This window comes from Sus scrofa, chromosome 3, assembly GCF_000003025.6.
Source record: "Sus scrofa isolate TJ Tabasco breed Duroc chromosome 3, Sscrofa11.1, whole genome shotgun sequence".
NCBI lineage: Eukaryota > Metazoa > Chordata > Mammalia > Artiodactyla > Suidae > Sus > Sus scrofa.
Window position 1 is genome coordinate 9,065,567 of NC_010445.4, and position 16,477 is coordinate 9,082,043.

The 16,477-nt window shown below is 44.6% G+C and overlaps 1 protein-coding gene across 1 annotated transcript in view; it reads left to right on the plus strand.

Moving 5' to 3' along the window:
- COL26A1 (collagen type XXVI alpha 1 chain) overlaps positions 1-16,477 on the plus strand; it is a 160,949-nt gene that overhangs the window by 62,441 nt on the left and 82,031 nt on the right. Inside the window, 1 exon segment of the mRNA XM_021086264.1 lies at positions 6,717-6,820. Coding sequence (XP_020941923.1) covers positions 6,717-6,820 — 104 coding nt within the window.

A 16,477-nucleotide genomic window follows, 5' to 3' on the forward strand; every position in this document is an offset into this window, starting at 1 on the left:
GCCACGTCACAAAAGAAGGTATCTACGTGGAAAACACGAAAAGGGGTTCTACTTTAGTCAACAGGAGTTGCAAGTTAAAACCATAATGAAAGAGAACTGCATATACCCTAGAGTGACTCAAATGGAAATGACCGACAATATCAAAGGTTGATGAGATTATAGAGCAACTGGAATTCACACACGGCTGCCAGGCCTGTGAACTGGTTCATCTAAATAGGTTTGGCTCATCTAAATAGGTTTTAGCATCTACTAAACATTTATCAGTCCTATGGCCATCAATTCTACTTCTGGGTATATACCTTAGCAAAGTGAAAACTTGTCCACAGACTTGTATGGGAATGCGCATGGCATCTTTATTCATCAAAACTCAGAACTGGAAACGAGCCAAATTTCTATGAACAGGAGCACAGACATATTGTGGTATATTGATATAATGAATATCATTCAGCAATAAAGGGAACAAAATAGCGCTACACAAATTGCATGGTTGAACCTCACAGACATAATGAGTGAGTGGAGGAAGGCAGACATAAGTGAGTGCCTGCTATTATAAGATTCCATTTATATGAAATTTTGGAACAGGCAAAACCCATCTCTGGTGAGATAAGTCAGAAGAAATGTTATGTCTGGGGGCTGGGTAACTGACTTAGCACAAAAGGATCTTGGGAGCAATGGGAATGTTGTAAGAATTCAGTTTCACAGTTCATTGAGCTAAACACTCGATTTATTTTTTGTCTTTTTTTTTTTTTTCTTTTTTCTGTCTTTTTCTAGGCCCACATCAGCAGCATATGGAGGTTCCCAGGCTAGGGGTCGAATTGGAGTTGTAGCTGCTGGCCTACACCATAGCCACAGCAACATGGGATCCGAGGCGCATCTGCAGCCTACACCACAGCTCACGGCAATGCTGGATCCTCAACCCACTGAGCAAAGTCAGGGATCGAACCCGCAACCTCATGGTTCCTAGTCAGATTCGTTAACCACTAAGCCAAGATGGGAACTCCAACACTCGATTTATGTACAGATCTTTTTCAACTTCTGATGGGGATACAACCTGATAAACCCATTGCAAATTGAAAATACCTTAAGTTGAAAATGCATTTAACACACCAACCTGCTAAACGTGGTAGCTTAGCCTGACCTACCTTAAACATGCTAAGAACACTTTACATTCGCCTACATTGGGCAAAATCATCTACTGAAGCCTGTTTTATAGTAAAGTGTTGACCATCTCATGTACTTACTGAGGACCATACTGAAAGTGATAAACAGAATAGAAGGTTCCTCACCATTAGCGCACACAGTCGGCCTGAAGAAGGTTTGAAGCATGGAACTAACCATCACCGCTGGATGATGGGGATGCTACAGCTTCTGGGTCATCACCTTCTCTCTCTTCGGATGAAGCTCAAGCATAGCTGGGAGAAGGCACGGAGCATCAGAATGGTTGATGGTTTAGCAGGCGTGGTTCTTCGGGAAGATATCAAGTTTGGACTGTAACGTTTGTTTCCTCTTGTCCATTATATATGTCTTTCTCTCTTTTTTTTTTTTTTGGTCTTTTCTAGGGCTGCACCTGCGGCATATGGAGGTTCCCAGGCTAGGGGTCTAGTTGGAGCTGTTGCTGCTGGCCTATGCCACAGCCACAGCAACGCCAGATCCGAGCCGCGTCTGCGACCTACACCACAGCTCATGGCAATGCCAGATCCTTAACCCACTGAGCGAGGCCAGGGATCGAACCCGAAACCTTAGGGTTCCTGGTTGGGTTGGTTAACCACTGAGCCATGACAGGAACTCCCATTATATATTTTTGTAGAGCAAGTAAGAATATCCTGTATCTGGCGGTCAGCTCCTGTGAGCCTCTCACAATTGACATCCATTTCTTCTAACATCCTTACACTACGCTGATAGCAGCAAACACCTCTGCCAGTTTCTATGTTGTGAACTTTCTTGGTGCCTTGGGTAGCACTTCTTTCTCTGCCTCAACTTCTTTCCTTCTTTCTTCCTTCAGTTCGATCAGCTCCTCATTGGAAAATTCTTCAACCTCAATACTGATAAGCTCACAAATATCTTCTTCCTTGATGTCCAATTCTAGCTATTTCCCAAGCTGATATCTTGTGACTGTTTCATCCACAGCAGAATCTTAAAGTCTTTGAATGCGTTCACATGTGTCTTCAAAACTTTTTTCCAGATGCTGTCCATGCATTGCCGTGTGACTTCTTTCCATGCTGGAGTGGTGCTCCGAATAGCATTTAGCACGTGAAAACCTTTCCAAAACTCTCAGAGCATTTAGCCAGAGCCTGTTGCTTCAACAGCCTGCACGAACATTTCGTATAAAGGGTATGCTTTGAACGTAACTGTGGTTCCTTGGTCCATGGCTTGAATGAGTGCGGTTGTATTCAGTGGCAAACACACACAACCTTGACAGCAGGATGCATGTCTCTGATATGCTGTGGTTGCCTCGGAAAGTTGTCTAAGATCAGCAGAATCTTGAATGGGATGTTGTTTTGCCTACAGTGTTCTTGCGCCTGTGGAATAAGAGAGTTCAAAAGCTTCAAACAATGTTAATGTCATCCAGGCGTTCTTGTTATGGCGATAACAAACAGGAAGTGAATGCTTGCTCACATTCTTGAATGCTCTAGGGTTCTCTGGAGCGGTAGATTAAGAAAGGCTTTAATTTGAACCCTGCAGCCTTTCCACCCCAAAGCAGCATTACATGGTCTCTGAATGCCTTGAATCCTGGCATTGTCTTGGACTCTTGATGAATGTGTGTACGCTCCGGCATACACTTCCAGAACAAGCTCATTTTATCGACACTCAGTATTTCTTCTGGCAAATATTTCTCATCCAGAATTATCCTATGCAGCTCTTCCTGGAAAGCTTTGGCACCTTTGGTATCAGCACTTGCTGCCTCACTATGGACGTTCTTTCACATTTTGAAAATTATGTTGCCCTTTAAAGCACTGGAACCAGCCATGACTGGTACAAACATCTGCATTATCCGTAGAATCATCGACACACTTTTTAGTGGATTGAAAGGCTTCTTGCTTTAGCCTGGGTTTCAGTATCTGAGTGGTATGAACATCTGTATCTGGTCTTCCATTCATGTGACAAGTAATTTTTCCATGTCACCAATCTGCCCAGCTCTTCTCGTCATGACGGTGAATTGAAGCAATGCTGCTGATTTCACTGCATCACTCATTTGCGTCTTGTCCTTTGAGATGGTCGATTGCCAGAGTCCTGACTCATATGCAGTGGCTGTTACTGGCTTACCGCCTTCTTGCTGGGCGGTTATCTTGAGTTTCATCTTAAGAGGAGAGGCCTTCCTCTTCTCATTAGAAGCAGGAGATACAGATGGGCATTCTGTAGACATGATGGGATGTCTACATCCCTCTGAAATATCTGAAAAATCCGAGCAAAATATAGTACCCTGTAGGGGTTGTTCACCCTTGTGGTCGCGGGGCTGACTGGGAGCTGCCCAGCATCACCAGAGAGTATCCCCTATTGCTAGTCTGGGGAAACGATCAAAATTCAAACTCTGAAGGACACTTTCTACCGAATGTGTATCACTTTTGCACCATTGTGAAATCAAAATGTAAGCCGAGTCATTGTAAGTGGAGGACCGGCTGTGTTTTACTGCATGTAAATTATATTTTAATAATAAAAAAAAAGAAAACAAGCCCCTTACGACGTGAGACGTGGACTCAGTGCTTTCCTTCATACACCCACCATCACTCATAGGCACAGATTTACGTGTGTGATGCAGGATTGGTGCTACCAGCTCTGGCAGAGCAGAGCCTGTATCGCCTCCACCATTCTTGTGTTTCCAGTGCCTGGCTCATGGCAGGCACCCCACATGTAAAATCAAGCTCTGTACAGGGTGTTGGGTGCTCACAAAGGGAGCCTGTCAACTCTGGCCAGGGCTGGGGATGCTTCACAGAGAAGGGCACGTTTAAGTCACCCCCTGAAGGCTCATGGGGGTTTGAGCCTGCACGTGCAAAGGCCCAGAGGCAGGAAGAGCAGCTGGGTGTGCTATGGTGGGAGGAGCTTTGGCTGGTAGTGGTCTAAGGAGGGGAGGGGAGAAAGGTAGGCGGGGCTTACCTGTCGACCTAAAGAGTGTGGTCCTTAGTCTCTGGAAACCAGGGAAGGTTTTGAGAGAGGGCAGTCACAAAACCGGATCTGCATTTTGGAAGGATCACTGGGTTTGCAGACTGGCCCCCAGTGGAAGGGCGAGGAGTTCTTCAAGGATACAGGAGGGCCAAGTAATTGGGAGGGGCCATGAACTCTTGCACCTGCCCTGGGCTTTCCGGAGAGATTGGAGGGGCTGAGCCTTGGCTTGCTGGGCTGGCGAAGAGCGCCACCTACTGGCGTGCTCTGCTCCCAGACTTCGCAGGTCACCAGATGCTTCTGGTGGCAGAGAGGGACAGACTGTGGTCCTCAGAATGAGGGGCAGAGAGAGACCTTCCCTAGGGGGTGAGCTCTCCCTCTGGTTCACGGGCCTGAGATGAGGACCTGCACAGATGCAGGGAGGAACAACCGTCTCTTGTCCTGCACGAATACAACTTAGTATTACTAGGTTCTGCCAGTTCTGCCTGGGTTTGGAATCTGGTTTCACCCACCACCTTCTGGCAGTGTGACCTTGAAAAAGTTACTTAAGCTCTTGGTGCCTCAGTTTCCTCATCTGTAAATTAGGAAGAGTAATAGTATCCACTTGTTAGAATTATTATGCATCAGCAAATGTAAAACACTCAGAAAAGTCCCTGATCCATGGTGGGTACCAGCTGAAGCTCTTACTCTATCTCTTATTAGTTTATCACCATCTCGTGCAAGACACGAATTGGAGAATGCCTGGTGCCTTTGGAAGGCTCAGCCCAGGGGCAGCATGTGGCACGGGGGCGGGGTGGGGGGGAGGCTGGAGGGTGGCCTGTCAGCTGGAGAAGGGCTGGCCCAAGTGGCCAAGTGGCTCAGACTTTCTCCTGACCATGGTGGGGACGGCTGAAGGTGCGGGGCAGGAGGAGTGAGGTCCAATCTGCGTTTCGCAAACCCCGCGTCCGTGCAGCCCTTTCTGCTCTCCATGCGCCCTCCCAGCGAGCCTCCCATCCGGCATCCTGGTTCTCAGCATGCGGACCAGGAAAGGCGCAGGGAGGGTAACTTGTAACTTGTGTGATTCACCTCATGGATCGGGGCAGAGCTCCACATTCTTAGCTTGTGCGCCCACAGCCCAGGTCTCTGCCTACCCCATGGTGCTGGTTATGGGAGGGATTCCATAGCTTTGCCGGTCCCTCTCGGCCAGAGCCACAATCGTTTTTCAGGAATTAATTTTAAAACTGAGATATTAAGTCAAAATTAAAGCTCTTCCCTTTTCCAGCTGGGCCTGTTTCTGAATGGGAGATCTGCAGGAGGCGGGGTGTGTGAGTGTGTGAGTGTGTGTGTGTGTGTGAGTGTACATGTGGGTGATAAATCACATGAGTGTGTATTTGTGTGTTTATTATGCAGTCTATTTGGACTCCTTCGATCCAGGCTCACGAATGCACCTGTGACCCGCCAGGCCCCTTGGTGTAAGGAGTGGTGACAATTGCACTGGTCCTCTGCCACCCCCACCCCCACTCCAGGGCCTGTGCCAGCTGCTTCTTGCCATGGACCTGAGGGTCCAAAGGCCTGGGTTAGCTCTGGGGCACCTCTCAGTGCCGACTTCTGGCTCCTCTCTCGAAGGTTCCTGGCTGCGCACTGCCAGCCCCCCTCTGCACCCCCCAAAGCTCCAGGGGGCAGCCTGTGTGCTGGAATGTTTATGAAACATGAGTGAGAGGATTTTTTTAAAAAGAAAAATGAGCATAACAGGCTTTTTCAGATTTAGTGCCGTCTTTCTGAAATTCAAAATGTGACTTATGTGTTTTCCTGTCAACAGTGCATCGCAAAACGTCATGCCTGCTGCTACCAATTAATTCATAATTTTCCCATTCATGATGAAGTTTCCTCAATGTCAGCAGATGCAAATTCTGTGAAGGCATGCAGTTTTGCTTTCAAGGGGAAGTCGTGCAGACTTGATCGTGCAGAGAAGTTGTAGGAGTTCCCACTGTGGCAAAGTGTGTTAAGGATCAGACTGCAGTGGCTCAGGTTGCTGTGGAGGCACGGGTTTGATCCCTGGCCTGGCACAGTGGGTGAAAGGATCCAGCGTTGCCGCAGCTGGGGCCTAGGTCACAGCTGCAGCTTGGATTCAATCCCTGGCTCAGGAACTTCTATATGCCGCGGGGGCAGCATCTTGTGCTCTTGGCCCTCCTCCACGTGCTTGCAGGATGGCTGGGCACCCCTGGGGCAAAAAGAAAAGAAAAAAAAAAAGCAGTGACATTATAAAGATGCATGTAATAGAATAATAAAGCTGAATTTTTGCCCCTTGTGAAAATCAATCATACGTATATATTTTTAATTGAAGATAATTTATTTAAAATGGTGTGCTATTTTCAGGTGTACAGAAAAGTGATCAGATATCTATTCTTTTTCAGATGCTTTTCCCTTATAGGTTGTCATGAGATATTGAGTAGAGTTTGCAATGCACCTGACACAGAGAGGGCTGGTCACCCGCCCTGGGCCCCATAGCCAGTGGGCCCAGAACTGGAAGGACGGGCTTCACTGCCTGGGGGGCTCCGGGAGCCCTGGGCTGGGTGGTGTCTGCGGGACTGGGACCTGGGGTGGCCGCCCACACTGTCCTGACGCCACCCTTGTGTTAGTTACAGGACTCTGATCAGACCCACGTACAGAGTGTCCTACCGCACGGTGACGGCGCTGGAGTGGAAGTGCTGCCCTGGCTTCACCGGGAGCAACTGTGACGAGGGTGAGTCTGCCAGCAGAGCCGGATCTTTGGGCTCTGAGCAAATGCAAATGAGGGTCTGTGAGCCTCGAAGCCACGCCTGTTGTGGAATAAGGCAGTCAGTGCTGGTGGGCAGCTGCAGAGGGAAGGCCTGGCCTCGCTGCCCCAGCCCTGCTGCCTGGCTGGTGCCCGTAGCAGGTTGGGGGGCCACCCAGAGCCAGAGCCAGGGCCAGGGCCTTCCTTCCGAGCCTGGGGCCCATCTGGCTCTGGAACTTGAGGGGGCCAGACTGCAGTACTCAGGTGGGAGTCAGAGATGGAGACCGGCCAACCAATCCCCCCCACCCCCCACCCCCTGCTTGTCTCTTGCCTGCTGAACGGGGTTTGCAGCTCGCCTGGTTCTCCGGAAGAGCCGGTCATCCTGAAGACTCAGAGGTCAGTTTGTAATTGGAAACAGGAGCTCTCCTCAACCTTGACTTTCTGACCAAATTATCCTCGCTCATCTTTATTTGTATTACCCGACTTCCTGATTTTAGTTATATGTATATTTAAAGTATGAGCACTGTGGGTATATACACGCTTTCATTGTAAATTGTCTACAAGTCATTGGATGACAAATAATAGTCTGACAACAGCAAGAGCAGGAGTAACGATGATGACGAGGCTTCAGGGAGCCTGTGGCCCAAAGCTAAGCCGAAGGAAGGGGCTGGGACGTGGAAGAGTTCAGTAGCGTCTGTACTGACTTAGGAGCCTGATTCTGGGGGGCAAGGGGGCAGCCTCAGGGGGCATAAGACTTCTCTGGACCTTTCTTTGGGGAGAAACAGAAGGGAGCCGAGGCGTGAGGCGTGAGGGGAGACAGGGCTCCCCCAGGTGGAGGTGTGGGCAGCAGGGCCTTGTGCTTTATGTGTGGCATGACCACGGCTCACACCAGGTCCCTCACTGAGGTCAGAGGCCCTCAGAGCCAGGATTTGGACCATGGTTGTTGCGGGGGACCTCTGGTGCCTCCACCACAGCAGAGCAGAGCTGTTGTCTGGATTCTCCCGGGGGAGGGGAGGCAGGGTGTTCAGGGGACGTGACTGGTTTACCCTTAAAGTAAATGACCCAGTACTTTTCAATGGCCAATCAAGTGAGCATCTGCCTCCCCCCAGCCCCGTGCACCCCCACAGGGCTGTCTGGTTCCTCTAGGGTAACAGAACCCCCCACTCCCCCTTCCTCCCTCTCTGGGAAACAGGGCAGTGCTGGAGCAGGTATGTTTTTCCTCTCTTCATAGTCTCTTTATTAGAGAACTGAAGGAACCATGAGACAAGGCGAACTCTCAAAATGTGTAGGTTGTAATTCTCACACAGATAGCATGTTTTATTGAACTTGCGTCTTGAGGGAACCAGCAAGACGGCAACGCTGATTCAAAGGGGATTAGAGAAACTGACGACTGTGCAGATCGGGGACTCCCCAAGACCGCTCTCAGGCTGCTCTTTCAACCAGAGCTCTCGGTGGGACTCGGTCCCACCATATTCACAGGGGCTTCCTGTGCGGCTGAGCTGTCTCAAGCGCCTTGGTGGTTGAGCTGGCATCGTGTGGCCAATCACGTTGTTGGCATAGACTATCCGGCCCTAGGCTCTCCGGTAGACAAAGACCCTCTTATCAGTCAGGAGGGACGTTTCAGGAGCTTAGAGATACCTGCCGGGTGCCAAGTGCAAAGCCAGACCTCTCTGTGGATAAGGTTAATCCTTTTCTGATCTGTGTGTGTATGTCTGTAGACATATAGATGGATATATACAGACATAATGTGAAATTTACTTCATATGTATGAAATGCAATAAAATGTAGGAATTATCATATATATATATATAATGGTATATGTATGAAATAAGAACCTGAATAAAATCACTACATTGGATCCTGCAGGACAGTAAGAACAAAACCTCTGTGTTGTCCTCTCTACTGAGCAGAAATCATTTCCATCTCATCAGGTTTGTAAAAGTTAACATCCAACTTAGCAGAACCTGGGCTGTTATCCATAAATTACAAATAAACCAAGGCACCTTTTCCCAGGATGTCAAGTGGCCCTTAGGTGGGTCATGAGATGGTGCTCTAGCCTGACACTAAACAGTTGGGCCATCACCCTTTTGCCCCACGTCCACATTTGGGGTGGTTCTTGCAGACCAAATGGACAAAACACAGCATTTGGCCAGCAGCAGGCCAAGGGTGTCGGGGGCCATCCGTGTCCTTAGGAAGTCCTGCCCATAGGGAATAGATTCAAGCAGGGAGGGGCCATCCTTCCAGGGAGAGGAAGTGGGGTGACTGTGAGCTTGTCAAATGCCCCCAAACGTGCCTGCCCCTGGGAGCTTGGCACCTCTCCCCCAGAAGAAAGCGCTTATCTGGTAAACCACGTGGTTGTGGATTATGGAGCTACTCACCAGAGGTGCTGCTGGGCTTCCTGAGCTAATTATTAAGAGGTGCCAGAACCTCTCAAGGTGCTCAGCCTCAGAGCTCTGCCAGACCCTCCCTGGTGGAGGAAATTTCCAGACTCGCCCACCTTCACCTCAGGGCATGGGTGAGGCTTGCCTCTTTCCAAGAGCCTCGAGAAGGGTCCAGGGAATGCTGCAGGGCCGAGGAGTTCCTGGGAGTGTGAGGCCCTGGGCTGAGGTTGGGATAGGCTCCTGGAAGCCCTTGTGAAGATTTTACATTCCCAAATATGAAACAATCGCGACAGAAATCAAGGCGGCGTCTGTGACTTCAGGAGCATTCCTGAGATGGTTGTGGAGGGGCCCAGACCGTGAATTCCCACTTGGTTCCCATTCTGGCCTCTCTGGAAAGCCGGCAGGTCAGAGGTGCCCTCCTCCGTGGTTTTGCTTTGGTTCAGATGCGATTCCCCAGGAGGAGCTGTTTCCTTGCCGTCGGCCCTTCCTTCCAAGCTGTCAGGTTTCTGCTTTTACGACTTGGGGCTGGGGCTACTTGCGGGTAGGTGGCTCTGGCCTCCCAGAGGACCTCTCTCTGGGCCTGCTTGCCCCTCTGCTGGGTCTTCCCAGGCCCCCCTCCACTTCCTCCCTGGACGCCCCAAGAGTGCTGGCTCAAGGCTTCGGGATACTTGCCTTCCTAGTTAACGTCTCTATATAGTCGATCCTAATTCTTTGAGAATTCTGTATTTGTGGATTTGCCTACTTGCTAAAATTTATTTGTAACCCCCAAACCAATACTCAAAGCACGTTTGTGGCCATTCAGAGATATGTGCAGAGTGACAAAAAATTTGTGTTGCCCAACAGCCATGTTCCCAACTGAGGCTGTTCATCAAGGCAACTGACTCTCAGGCTTCAGCTCTCATGCAAATAAGAGTCCCTGTCGGATCTGCTAAGTGCTGTGTTTTTCACACTTCTGTGCCTTTGTGGTGTGATACCCTTGTTTAAAATGTCCCCAAGCATAGGGCTGTCCAGCGTTCTTAAGTGCAAAATGGCTATGATGTTGCCTTCCTGAGAAAATACATGTGTTCATTAAGTAAGCTTTGCTCTTGCCTGAGTGATAGTGCTATTGACTGAGAGACCAATGTGAATGAATCTACAGTATAGACTCAGAAAGATGTCTTTAGGTAGAAGCCCACATAAAACAAAAGTGAGGTGCTGATCACTTGATGAAAATGTGACCAGACACTCGCGGGACCCCAACCCTGTATTTCCCCTAGAAGCGATGGGTCAGTATTTGCAAATTCGGGGTTCCCTAGGACTTTATAGACCATAACTCCATGAATAAGGAGAATTAACTGTATGTATGTATTTATATCTATCTAGAAATATTTTTTTCTTATTACAAAAGCAAGTATGGGACTTTCCATTGTGGCTCAGCGGAAACGAATCTGACTAGCATCCATGTGGATGCAGGTTCGATCCCTGGCGTTGCTCAGTGGATTAAGGATCTGGCATTGCTATGGCTGTGGTGTAGGCTGGTGGCTACAGCTCCGATTCATCCCTGAGCCTGGGAACCTCCATATGCAGTGAGTGCAGCCCTTAAAAAAAAAAAAAAAAGAGCAAGTACTTGCTCAGGGTAGAAAAAAAATGAAAACATCCGCAATTACCCCTCTCAAGGTAGCCTAAAGTTTTTTCACTTTGGTGAAAAGCCTCCAGACCTTTTTCTCTGCTTACATGTCTACTGTACTCTACACGCTGTTTAGTAACTTTCTTTTTCACATAAATGGTCATGAACACCTCTCCTTATCAATAGGTTGCTTTCTCTGCTATCGTTTTCAGTGGCTGTGAAATTTGGGTACACATTTTTTTAACTAACCCCCCCCACTAGAAGGTATTTAAGTTGCTTCCATTTTTTTAAATTATTAAAACATTGCTGTAAATATATTTTTTTAAATTGAAGTAAAATTTACACATACCAGAGTACACCCATTTTTAAACGTATGATTTGATGTTTCGATAAATGCGTACATTTTTCCATCATCTTGCAGAAAGTTCTCACCTCTTAGCAACTTCTGTTCTGATTTCTATCATCATTGATCAGTTTTATTTCTATCATCATAGATCAGTTGTCCCTATGTTTGAACTTCATGTAAATGGAACCATGTAGTATATACTAGTTCGTGCATGTTTACTTTCACTTGGCATGTTTTTCAGATTTGTTCATGTTGTGACATGTGTATCAATAGTTTATTTTTGTGGCTGAGTATTGTTCCATTGTATAAATAACCACAATTCTATTTACCCATTCTCCTGTGGATTGATGTTGGGATTGCTTCTAGTTTTTGCCTTTTTGAACAAAGCGTCTATGGACATTCTTGTATATGTCTTTCTGTCAACATGTATTTTTTTGTTTTTTTGCTATTTCTTTGGGCCTCTCCCTCGGCATATGGAGGTTCCCAGGCTAGGGGTCGAATCGGAGCTGTAGCCCCTGGCCTACGCCAGAGCCGCAGCAACACAGGATCCGAGCTGCGTCTGCAGCCTACACCACAGCTCATGGCAACGCCTGATCGTTAAGCCACTGAGCAAGGGCGGGACCGAACCCACAACCTCATGGTTCCAAGTCAGATTCGTTAACCACTGCACCACGATGGGAACTCCAACATGTATGTTTTTATTTCTCTTGGGTAAATCCCTAGGAGTGGAATTGCAGGGTTGCAGTGTATGTTTAATTTTATAAGAGCCAACCTGTTTTCTGAAGTGGTTTTACCATGTTACACTCCTGCCAGCAAAGTATGTTCTAGCTCCCCCAGATCCTTGGCAACACTTGGTGTTGTCAGTCTTCAACTTTAGCCATTCTGGTGGCTATGAAATGCTCTCTTATTGTGATTTTAATTTACTCTTTGTTGACTTATGATGTTGAGCATCTTTTTGTATGCATAACGGATGTGCTTACTAGTGATTCTTAAATCTTCTTTTGTGAAGTGTCTGTTTGAGACTTTTGCCTATTTTTAATTGAGTTGTTAAATTTTATAAGAAACAGGAAAATTGTTTTCCAAATAAGTGTTAACATTCTATACTCCCACAGGCAAAGTATGTACCAATTGCTTCACATTCTTGCCAACTTTTGGTAGTGCTAATCTTTTTAATTTTAGCTGTTCTAGTAGGAATGGAATGGTATGTAATTGTAATTTCTTCTTTTTTAAGACTGTTTTGACTACTCTATTCTTCTGCATTTCCATACAAATTTTTACAATCCATTTATCAATGTCTATGAAAAAAATGTTTGTTGGAATTGGGATTAGGATTGTGATGAATTTGCAAACCAATTTAGGGAGAATGGACATCTTATAATGACTCTTCTGATTTATGAACATGGTATATAGCTCTCCATTCATATAGGGCTTTAGTTTTTCTCAGCAGTATTTTATAGCTTTCAGAGTAGAGGCCTTGCTTGTCTTTTATTATAAGTATTTCTTTTTTTTTTTTGCCTTTTCTAGGGCTGCTCCCTTGGCATATGGAGGTTCCCAGGCTAGGGGTCCAATCGGAGCTGGTAGCTGCTGGCCTACGCCACAGCCACAGCAACATGGGATCCGAGCCGCCTCTGCGATCTACACCACAGCTCAGGGCAACGCCAGATCCTTAACCCACTGAGCAAGGCTAGGGATCGAACCTGCAACCTCATGGTGCCTAGTTGGATTCATTAACCACTGCACCAAGACGGTGACTCCTATTATAAGTATTTCTAAGTATTTCTTTTAAAATGGGATTGCTTTAAAATTTTTCATGTGATAATTATTTTCCTGCTGGTATATAGAAATATATTTTTAAATACTGACCTTGGGTCTGAAAACCATGCTAAATTCATTTATTCTAGTTACTTATTTATTGATTTGTTTGGATTTTCTGCATGGACTATCCTGTCTTCTGTGAACAGAAACACTTTTATTTCTTCCTTTCAAATATTTTGTCTTTTATTTATTTTTCTGGCCTTACTGGACTGGCTAGATTTTCTAGTAAAATGTCTAATAGAAATGGTAAAAAGAGATATACTGGCCTTGTTTCTGATCATAGGGGGATAGTTCTCAATATTTCGCAATTATGTGATTAGTATGTGATTAGCAATAGATTTTTTTATATATGCCATTTATCAGATGAGGACCGTCTCCTAAGTTTGTTGAGAGTATTCATCAGGAATAGATGCTGAGTCATCAAGTGCCTTTTCTGCCTCTGTATTGAGGTGATTCTATTTTTATCCTCTATTATGTTAAGTGGCAAGTTGCATTGGTTTGGAATACTAAACCAGCCTTTTGTTCCTGGGAATAACCTTATTATTACTGGGATAAACCTCATTTGGATACGTTATTCTTTTTATGTTTCTGTATTTGACATTTATCTGTAATTTTCTTTCCTTATAATGTCTATCAGTTTTTAGTTATGAAGGTTATTCTGTTCTCATAAAAAGTATTGGGAAATTTTACCTCCTTTATCTTCTGAAAAAGAAATTTTTTTTAAGATCATATTGCTTTTTCCTTTTTTTTTTTTTATGTCTTTTTGTCTTTTTGAGGGCCACACCTGTGGCATATGGAGGTTCCCAGGCTAGGGGTCCAATTGGAGCTAGTGGCTGCCGGCCTACGCCAGAGCCACAGCAGTGCAGGATCTGAGCCACATCTGTGACCTACAACACAGCTCACGGCAACGCTGAATCCTTGACAACTGAGCGAGGCCAGGGATTGAACCTTCGTCCTCGTGGATGCTAGTCGGGTTCGTTAACTGCTGAACCACGACGGGAACTCCGTTTTTTCCCTTAAATGTTTAATTGAACTTTGAATTCACAGTGAAACCATCTGGACCTGTAGTTTTCTTTGTGGGGAAGCTTTTGATAGCAAATTCATTCTCTTTTATCTACATAGGGCCATACATGTTTTCTATTTCTTATTTTAATAATTATTTACACATCTTAAACCAACTTTATTGAGGTGTAATTTACATACAACTCATTATGTACTTACTTTACACACACCAGAATTACACAGTTCAAGTTTTGACCCCATGAATGATTTGTTTCCATCATTCTCTTATCTCTGATATTCCACCCACCCACTTTGCCTCAGCCCTCTTTCTCTTCAGTTCAGAGAGCGTGACAGGTTTTACTTAGTTCACTATCATGTGCTCCAGTGTAGAAGGTGCTTCCAGGAATCACATTGTTTGTTGTCCTTTTCTTAGGAATCATTGCTCCATTGTTACTTATTGTTCAATGTTTGTGAACACTTGTTTCCTAAGTTTTATCCAATTTTATCCAATTTTGTGGCGGGCAGGCAAGTTTAGTATGACTTAGTCTATCATGACTGGAAGCAGAAGTTGCATATTTTCCTTCTCTGTCCTATCTTAGTAGTCCTTCTAAGGATTCCAATCTGTATCCTTAACTAATCACAGTAAACGTAGAGTAAATATGGAACTATTCTCTATAAAAGAAAATTTTAACACTAAATTTCATTTATCTACCCCCACCATCCTTTGTGCTATTGTCGTATGCTTTAACTATGAATATGTTTTAAACTTTATAATTTAATATTTTATGTTTTGCATTAAACAGTCAGATTACTATTTAAGAAGTGAAGAGAAGGAAAAAGAGTCTTCTCTTTACCCATAGTTTTCATTTCCTGTAATCTTTATTTCTTTCTGGAGTTCTGAGTCTTCATCTAGAATCCTTTTTTTCTCAGCTCCAAGTTCTTTCAGCACTTCTTACAGGCAGATTTGCTTGCAGTGAATTCTCTCAATGCAAAAAAATTTTTAGTATCTGTTTTGCCTTAACGTCAGTCTGCCTGTCTATCTTCTATCTAGCTATCTATTAGATAGCTAGCTACCTATCTATCTATTGTAAAGATAACATAAAATTTACCACTTTAGCCATTTTAAAGTGTATAATTCAGTTGTATTAAATATAGTCACAATGTTTTACAACTGTTACACTATCTGGTTCCAGAATTTTTTATCACTCCAAAGGGAAACCCCATACCCATTAAGTAGTCATGCCTCCTTCTCTCCTTCCCTTAGCCCTTGGCAACCACAAATCTGCTTTCTGTCTCTACTGATTTGCCTATTCTGGATATTTCATATAAATGGAATCATACACTATGTGGCCTTTGTGTCTGGCTTCTTTTACTTATCATAATGTTTTGAAGCTTCATCCAAGTTGTGGCATATATCTGAATAATGAATAATATTCTGTTATATGGATACACTACTTTTTGTTTATTCATTCATCAGTTGATGGACATTTGGGTTGTTTCCACCTTTCAGCTGTTGTGATTAGTGCTGCCATGCACGTTCACGTACAAGTTTTTGTTTAAACACCTGTTTTCGATTCTTTTTGGTATATTCTTAGGATTGGGATTTCTGAGTCATAGGATAATTTTCTGTTTAACTTGCTGAGGGACTGCAAAACTGTTTTCATAGTGGCTGCACCATTTTACATATCTACCAACAAAATATGAAGGCTCCAATTTCTCCACATTATCTCCAGTACTTCATTTTCCATTAATTTTTGAATATTTTCATTAAGTTTGTAGTCTTGGATTGATTTTTTTCTTTCTTTCAGTAATTTAAACAGCTTGGTTGTTCTAATGTCTTTTTGCATCCATTATTTCAGATGAGAAGTCTGCTGTCTTCATACTGTTTCCACCCCACACTAAGAATGTTTCCTTTTTTCCTCTGGTTGTTTTCAAGATTTTTCTTTATCCTTGCCTTTCAGCATTTGACTATGTCAACAGGTGGGATTTTTAAAGTCTTGAGCATCTTGGACCTATAAGTCAATGTTTTTGACCAAATTCAGAAAAATGTGTCCATTATTTCTTCAAATATATTTTTCTGCCTTATTCTCTTCTCTCTTCTTAAAATTCCATTTGTGCATATGTTGGATTGGAGATGTTGCCATTGAAGCTCTGTGTTCTTCTCTCTGTTCTTCAGATTGGGTAACTTCTATTGATCAGTCTTCAAGTTCATTGACTCTTCCTTCTGACTTTTACAATTTTCTGTTAAGCCATCCAGTGAAAATTTCATTTCAGATTTTGTATTTTTCAGTTCTAGAATTTCTCTGTGTGTGTGTGTATGTTTGTGGTTTTTTGTTTTGTTTGTATTTCCTTTGATAAGACTTCTCCATCTGTTCACTCATTATGACCATAATTTATTTTCTATCCAAGAATTTATATGTAATAGCTGCATTCAAGTCCTTGTCTTCTATTTTGAACATCCGGGTCATCTTATGGTTTATTTGTATCAACACTTT